Genomic DNA, 8,534 nt, shown 5'->3' with positions numbered 1-8,534 from the left:
AATTTACTACATGCATACAAAACTAGCATGAAAACATTAAATAAAATAAACATACTGGATTACAATTCAAGCTATTAAAGTGGATACTTAATAGTACAAATTTACATATAAAAACATGGCAATCAAGAGGGGGCCTTCTGTGAATGCAAAGGGCGGGGTGGGGTTGAGGTTCACTTCTTTTGCCCCCATTCTCCTCCTCTTTTGAGTTTTGTCAGTTGAACACTCACAGTTTAGGGTGAGATTATCTCAGAGCAGCAATCAATGGCTATTTGTTAGGAAAAAATAATATTCTTAAAGATGACATAAAAAATGAAAAAGAAAAAATGGTGGGGACTAGATTCAGTTCCAGGTGGTGGAAGTCAGTTAACATGCTCACCTTCTCTTCTTCCTAAATCTCCACTGAAATCGACCAGGAGGGAGACAATGGGGGAGGCTGCCTGCAGAGCGGACATCTGACCTGAAGGCAGTGCAGCTGGGAGAGCAGAGGTGGCAGGCGCCCAGGGCAGGGCAGGCTCCCCGGCTGCAGAGAGCACGCCTCTCCCTAGAGGCTGGTACACACCCGACAACCCAGTTTGGCACCCAGTGGGTCCAGGGTGAGGCCATGCCCTTTGAGAACCACTGGTCTGGGGATCAGCCCGCCAGGCATCCCCTCTCCCTGTCACCCAGGGCACAGCCCCGGACAGGTGCAAGGCAGCATCACCTTTCCCAGCAGGACAGCAGAGGTCCCTGAGGCAGGAAGCCCTGATCCTAAAGCCCTTCACAAACGCCCAAAGTCCCTCGTAAAAGCAAGCAGCTGCTTCCATTTTTATAAAACTGAATCAACCATCTCTCACCACCACTCTTCACTCACAATTCTTTGTCTACATCGTTAGAACTGTTCAGCTGTGCTGAGCAAACTGATTGCAATACAGTGACGGCTCTTTAATTCATAAAAATAATCCGAGCATACGAAGACAGAAATGTCACACTATAAAAGTAGGTCTTCCTTAAAATTCGCTGTAGAGGCAAGAAAAGGAACCTCATGTTTGTTTCACAATCACAACAAGTACACTGAATTTCTCTGAGAAAGTGTCAGGCAAATTAAGGAAAAAAGAGAGGGAAGTGTTTAGGTTAATGGCTCTGTCTTACTTCCCAAAGTCCCCTAAATTCCTAGAACACTCTTCAGGGAGACCTCTGTGGCATCGTTGGCCCTGGTCAGGCAGGTTGATTAGACTCCCATTCATGATCCTCTGTACTATGGTTCTAGGAATGCTATTTGTAAACCCGGTGGGCAGGTGACTTAATCAGGCCCGTGTCACAGAACCTCTCACCCACTATCACTATCACCCACCTGCCACTTGTTTATTCATTTATTTATTTTTGGTCAAAGCATTTTGTTTTAGGATCCTTAGAAAATATCCAGGGAAGAATCTGACCAAACTGGAAAAGTATTTGCTTCTATTTTGGTGGGGCGGGGGGTATTATTGTGCTCTTGAATTCCATCAGCTTTACAAGTCACCCTTTCCACACCTCTTCTCCCACTTACTTCTGGAGATAAGGGGCCTGGGCAGTAAAGCTAACTCTGTTCGAAGCCCACGGCATGAATGGAGAGCTGTCCTCCTGAGTGCCGACTGCAGACTGGAGGGCCTTTGCGTCCTGGATCTTGTTGCTCACGGTGGGACCACAGCGCCCTCTCACGGCACCACGCTGCTCATTCCACTCCAGGCACAAACCCCTTCAGGTTCCATCAATACCGTAAATTTGTGAGTTACGCCGTCACATCCTCTCTTATAAAAACAAAGTAAGCAATGTGACCAAGTATTCTCAGGGGGATGGGGTGGGGGATTACAGCCTGAAGTGTCACCTCCAGTTTGATTTGTGCTCGGAAGGAAAAGCTGGGGCCTCCCTAGGAGGTGCATGGGGACAAGATGACCGTTAAGGTCACTAGCCACGCTGCTCTATGCCCTCCGCACCGCCCGCTCCTCGGGCCCCGAGTCATGTGAGCGGATGCAGGAACAGAGGGCCAGGCCCGGGCCAGGCTGCCTGCCGCGTGCGGGACCCAGCCAGGATGCCAGGACCCCTGTGCCTCCTGGGAGCACAGACTGACACCAGCCTAAAGCCCCACCCAACTACAGGTTCAAATGTTTACCTACCTTTTTGCGTGCGTGCGTGTGTGTGTGTGTTTGTGGTACGCAGGCCTCTCACTGTGTGGCCTCTCCCGTTGCAGAGCACAGCCTCCCGACGCGCAGGCTCAGCGGCCATGGCTCACAGGGGCCCAGCCGCTCCGCGGCACGTGGGATCTTCCCGGACCGGGGCACGAACCCGTGTCCCCTGCATCGGCAGGCGGACTCTCAACCACTGCGCCACCAGGGAAGCCCGTGTGTGCATGTTTTTGATAAAACTGTACAACCATGTCCTGCCCGGGGACCAACAACTAAATTTAACCACAGCTTAAAATCGTTTCACCCTCTGAGAGTGACGCAGCAGGACAGGAAAGCTCAGGCCTGTGTATTAAATTCAGGACTGGATGCTGACATGTAAGCTCCATGCATCCTCGTGGGCAAGGAACGGCAGCCAGCAGCCAATGTCAGGTGCCACCTACCCTCCACCAATTAAGAACACCTCAAACTGTTGAGGTTAAAAAAAGTTTTGAATCCTGTGACAAATCTATTCACTAGGCAAATATACCCCCCAAACTGTCTGCAGACCTGCTCTCTCTCCCCTACCCCCTTTCACTCCCCAACCCTCCCCAAGCCCATCGTTTGTGGGAAACGCTCACCAGTCTCACCACCACCCACAGGAAGCGGAATCCAACCACTGGCCACCCCCTTGTTCACCGACCTCGCAGCCTCAAGCAGCTCAGGGGCCAGCTGCCTGCCTTCTTGCCTCCTGACTCCGGCAAGGTAGCAGGAGCCGAGGTGCTTGGCCACCACCTCCTGCCCTACCTGACGTTTCTCCCTCCACCCTCCCCCACACATCTTCAATTTACACGACCTGCCAAGTGAGGGAGGCTATCTTCCTCCCCAGGTGACCATGCACTTTAAATAACCTGCAAACTCAATCAGCTTCCTAGCTTGTGTCCCCACCTTGCCCGAACTCGACTTCCGCCTGTAAAGGTGTCCCCACCTTGCCACCTCCACTTGGATGTCTCACGTCCCAGACACACGCCTACGACATGTGACTCCTACCACCAATCCCGGAGCTCCTGTCCCCAAGCCCAGGTGCCGTGGGAACCCTGATTCCCATCTGCCCATCACCCCCAGTTCACAAACTCAGCATTGATCCCACCTCCATGACCCGTGTGGCATCCATCCACCCCGGTGGTCTGTACTGCCACCAGCGTCAACCCCCAGCCTCCTGACACGTCTGCTTCCCGCCCCGCCCTTCTCCTGCCCTGCGTCACAGAACAGCCCCGTGAACCATGACACCTGCTCCAATCTCCCCAGGAGCGTGACCCAGCCCAGGGCTGCCCAGGTCCCAGTGACTGGCAGTTACCTGTGTCACTGAACAAAGGACGCTCGCCCACTTACACAGTATGTTCTGGCCATACCGGCCTCCTACCCACACACGGCAGGCTCTTCCCCTCTCGGAGCCGGTGCACCTGTCTGGGAGGGACGCATTCCACGGTCCCCTCCTTTCAAGGTGGGCTCCCTTCTCTCGGGTCCTAGCTCACATGTTACTTCCTCGGAGGGACCCTCCTTGACTAACAGAAAGAGAGGAGTCTCCCTGCTATTCTTCTGCAGATTGCTGCATCTCCCTCACTGCACTTAAACTCCAAAATTTGGACTGTTGATTTATTGGGGTGACTGTGTAGGGTTCTCTCTACCAACAGTTCACAGGCCTTTGAGAACCTGGCCGTGACTTTCTTCACCAGCTCCTCCCAGCAAGGCCCTGGCACAGAGCACAGGCCCAAGAGACAGAGGTAGAAAGAGGGAACACACCAACCAAAAGCATCCAAAGGGCAAGGCAGAGTTGTTTACAAATCTCAGTTTGTTATAATTACTTAAAAAACAGGAGGAAGAAGTAACAAAATACTTGTCAAATGTGATTTTTAAAGGGTAGCAACTGTAGCTAAACAAAGACATCCAAGCAGCACTTATCTGGCTGGTATCTGCTCTCACTAAGAGCCAACCAGCACTTATCTGGTATCTGCTCTCACTAAGAGCACCTGGGAGAGCACCCAAACCTGATTACATCCGGGCAATCCGCCACGCCTCCGTCCAGGAGGGAGGTCCCTCTGGCAGGCCGCTCTCCTCTGTCTTCGGTTGGCACTGACTATTTGGTTCATCGTTGGCTGGAGCAGAAGTAAGGCCAAGTGTCACTCTTTACTGATCAGGACAATCGTGTGCATGGCTTACTTTTATTTTTTATTATAAAAAACACATACAAGAGTTTTAAGAAATGATGAATATAAGACAAATCAGGACCACGGTGAGTTATTAAACCCATTTTCTATGTACAAATACTAAAATTCCGAAAGTGGAATATCATCAAATGTGAGACACATTATAGGCTGTCCATATATACACGGCACATGCAGAGACCCGCCCACACTTGGCTGCGTCTGTATGTACACAGCGAGGTACAAACACCCGCGGTGACCTCTATCCTCAGCTCTCCTTTTCCTGGTACATAGTTAAATATTTGCAAGGAACTTTAGAGATCTGAAGAAATGCATTAAAGGAAGTTCTAAAGGCTCTCCCTGTTTATTTACTCTGGTCAGCTACACTCTACACCTTGAGAGGAGCTCTGTAGCCCAACTCCAGCTAAGACAGTGGAAGAGTCTTCGAGGAGCACTGTCTTAGCCTCCTCATCTTTTCCTAGTCAGTCATTTGGGCGCAAAGTCCAAAATTGGCTCAGGAACCAAATCAATGTTTTTACATTAAATTCATTACAAAATGCCACTCAATTTTTAAAAGCGACTAAAAGGACACTTTCTGCAGCAAAAAAGGGCTAAGTTCAAGTTTTTGTTGTTTGACCAAGACACAACAAATTACAATCCATGTCATGTGATCACAGCAGCCATAAGTGAAATGTGTGTGGTTTAGGGAAAGCAGCCACTGCTTCCTTCTCCGCCCCCAGCACTTGTATCTCCCTGACGTCTCTCTCTGGAACCTCGGTTTGCACCCTGGAAGCTGACTGATCTATCTCCACTCGAGCAACGGGAAGGCACTTCTCCGGGCACAGCACGGGGCAGTCAGCCACACTCCTCCGTACACAGAGCGCTGACCTCCTCTAGGGAGCTAAGCACTGCGGAGGGGACGCGGTGAGAGGTCTCTGTGCGCCAGGCTTCCAGGATCTTGGAGATCTCCGCTGGGTTGCTGGGACTCAAGTCACACAGAGCGTACACGGCTGCCAGCTGGATACCCCATGGTATGTCTGAAAAGAATTCCCACATCAGTCATCACACAAGAAAATCTTCGTTATGCAAAATGTTAATGTTGTTGATCTAATAAAATACTATTCAACAAATACTTTCTTCCAGCAATGAAAAGTAAATATTAAAAAAAAAAAACACAATGAAAAAGTTCATTTAAATCCCTTCTGCAAATGGAAAACAAAAACAAAAACAAAGCAAAACACTGCACAGCTCTCTACAGGTTCCTGGCGCTGCCTGTACCCAGAGGACGACGAGCCGGAGTAGGGGCACAGGACCTGAAGCGCCTGCCCTCTCACGATCAGTGCTAAGCTTTCCGAAGTGGTCCTGGAAGGATCACACCCTCATGTTTAAGTTTTAGTAAAATGTGGATCCCAAAGCATCTGTCAAATAAATGACTCCATTATACCCCCGGAAGTGTTTATAAGTGGACTTTGGAAATGAAAAACATGATGAAATGAGAGCAAGTGAAAAACTAATTTTTAGTATGTAGTATAGCATATACTATACTCTTACACACTAGATTATAGTATATGACTATTGATCATGGCATTTAATTGTAGACTATAGCTAGGTTAGAGATTATGGTATATTAGAGTTCTCATTAAGTATAAGTTTACTTAGGAGTTATTTAATTCAAATTTAATTTAGTTCAATTTTAGTTAAATTCACTTCAATCATTTAGTTAAAAAATTTAGGAGTTATTTCATTAAAACTTATTATTAACCATATACTGTTAGTGATGCAATGCCCAATAGGGAAAACTCCTACTATTTAAAAATAAATATCACAAAACCCACACATTCAAATGTTACTGCTATAGATGTAGATAGTACTACAGCAGCTTTAAAATTACATTCCCTGGGCTTCCCTGGTGGTGCAGTGGTTAACAATCCACCTGCTGATGCAGGGGACACGGGTTTGATCCCTGGTCTGGGAAGATCCCACATGCTGCAGAGCCACGAAGCCGTGAGCCACAACTACTGAGCCTGTGCTCTAGAGCCCACGAGTCACAACTAACTACTGAGCCCCTGAGACACAGCTACTGAAGCCCACGCACCTAGAGCCCGTGCACTGCAACGAGAAGCCACCGCAATGAGAAGCCCGCGCACCGCAAGGAAGAGTAGCCCCCGCTCGCCACAACTAGAGAAAGCCTGTGCACAGCAATGAAGACCCAACGCAGCCAAAAAAAAAAATTTTTAATTTAAAAAATATGTTCCCCTTATCTTACATGTAATTAGAGAAGCATAGAGAAGGGCACATAGTAAAGACTTAAAGTCAAACAGTAAGAGTTTTACACAGGGATTTAAAAATAATTATAAGAGCATGTGCACTGTGTAGGCTCTGGACTCGGGCAGCCTGGCTGTGACCTGGTGGAGCTAACCAGTGCCAGGCCTCCAGCAAAGTATGCTTCTTGCAGGGCATTAGCTTCCTGTGCATAGAACGAAGTCAACGTTCAAGCCCTGGAGGGCCAGCCCCAGAAGGTCACCTTGGGGACCCCGTGCTGCTCAGCGGGACAGGGCCTAACCCAGAGCAAGCCCAGTGCAAGGCCCTCTTGCTCCTCCCAGCAGGAGGGCCACACTGTTGCCAGGAAATGTGCACCCGGCATCTGTGGTGAGACAACCCGTCGGCCACTCCCTGGCTACTCTCTGATGACAACACACAGTCTAGACGGTAAGAGTACATTTTCAGGGACGTTACCTCAGCAGCTATTCTAAAATCAAAGAAGACAAAAGTTCTCATTAGCTCAACCTGCCATGCCTCACCCCAAAAGCAGAAGACAACCTACACGTTAAGATCATCTCGGATGTAAATTTCAGATGTCACTGTGTGTTTCCGATGGAAACTGTATAACTGCATTACTCTTTTTTTGTTTTATTCTTTTTTTATTGGAGTAAAATCGCTTTACAATGTTGTGTTAGTTTCTGCTGTACAATGAAATGAGTCAGCTATATGTATACATGTATCCCCTCCCTCCTGGACCTCCCTCCCACCCCCTCATTACACCCATCTAGGTCATCACAGAGCACCAAGCTGAGCTTCCTATGCTTTATAGCATGTTCCCACTAGCTATTTTATACGTGGTAGTATATATGTCTTTCCTAATCTCCCAATTTGTCCCACCCTCTCCTTCCCCCCATGTCCACATGTCCATTCTCTATGTCTGCGTCTCTATTCCTGCCCTGCAAATAGGTTCATCTGTACCATTTTTCTGGATTCCGCATATATGCATTAATATATGACATTTGTTTTTCTCCTTCTGACTTACTTCACTCTGTATGACAGACTCTAGGTCCATCTACATCTCTACAAACGACCCATTTTCATTCGTTTTTATGGCTAATATTCCATTGTATACATATACATGTACCACATCTTCTTTATCCATTCGTCTGTCGGACATTTACGTTGTTCCATGTCCTGGCTATTGTAAATAGTGCTGCAGTGAACACTGGGGTGCATGTGTCTTTTTTTTTTTTTTTTTTTGCATGTGTCTTTTTGAATTATGGTTTTCTCTGGGTATATGCCCAATAGTGGGATTGGGATTGCTGGGTTGTATGGTAGTTCTATTTTTAGTTTTTTAAGGAACCTCCATACTGTTCTCCATAGTGGCTGTATCAATTTACATTCCCACCAAAGAGTGCAAAAGGGTTCCCTTTTCTAAACACCCTCTCCAGCATTTACTGTTTGTAGATTTTTTGATGATGGCCACTCTGATCAGTGTGAGGTGATACCTCATTGTAGTTTTGATTTGCATTTCTCAAATAATTAGTGATGTTGAGCATCCTTTCATGTGCCCCTTGGTCATCTGTATGTCCTCCTTGGAGAGATGTCTATTTACGTCTTCTGCCCATTTTTTGATTGGGTTGTTTGTGTTTTTGATATTGAGCTGCATGAGCTGTTTGTATATTTTGGAGATTAATCTTTTGTCTGTTGCTTCAATTGCAAATATTTTCTCCCATTCTGAGGGCTGTCTTTTTGTCTTGTTTATGGTTTCCTTTGCCGTGAAAAAGTTTTTAAGTTTCATTAGGTCCCATTTATTTGGTTTTGTCTTTATTTTCATTACTCCAGGAGGTGGGTCAAAAAAGATCTTGCTGTGGTTTATGTTTATGTCAAAGAGTGTTTTTCCTATATTTTCCTCTAACAGTTTTATAGTGTCTGGTCTTACATTTAGAAC

At 47.3% G+C, this 8,534-nt stretch overlaps 1 protein-coding gene across 1 annotated transcript in view; it reads right to left on the bottom strand.

Annotated features, from left to right (window-relative positions):
- Positions 1–5,176: 5,176 nt before the first annotated feature.
- The window catches only part of ICE1 (interactor of little elongation complex ELL subunit 1), a 58,460-nt gene continuing 55,102 nt past the window's right edge, over positions 5,177–8,534 (bottom strand). The window contains exon 19 of the mRNA XM_065875005.1: positions 5,177–5,358. Within this exon, the coding sequence (XP_065731077.1) occupies positions 5,177–5,358 (182 nt within the window). The remainder of the gene's footprint in view (positions 5,359–8,534) is intronic.

Source organism: Phocoena phocoena, chromosome 3 (assembly GCF_963924675.1).
Source record: "Phocoena phocoena chromosome 3, mPhoPho1.1, whole genome shotgun sequence".
Classification (NCBI taxonomy): Eukaryota; Metazoa; Chordata; class Mammalia; order Artiodactyla; family Phocoenidae; genus Phocoena; species Phocoena phocoena.
This window is presented reverse-complemented; position numbering and strand designations above follow the sequence as displayed.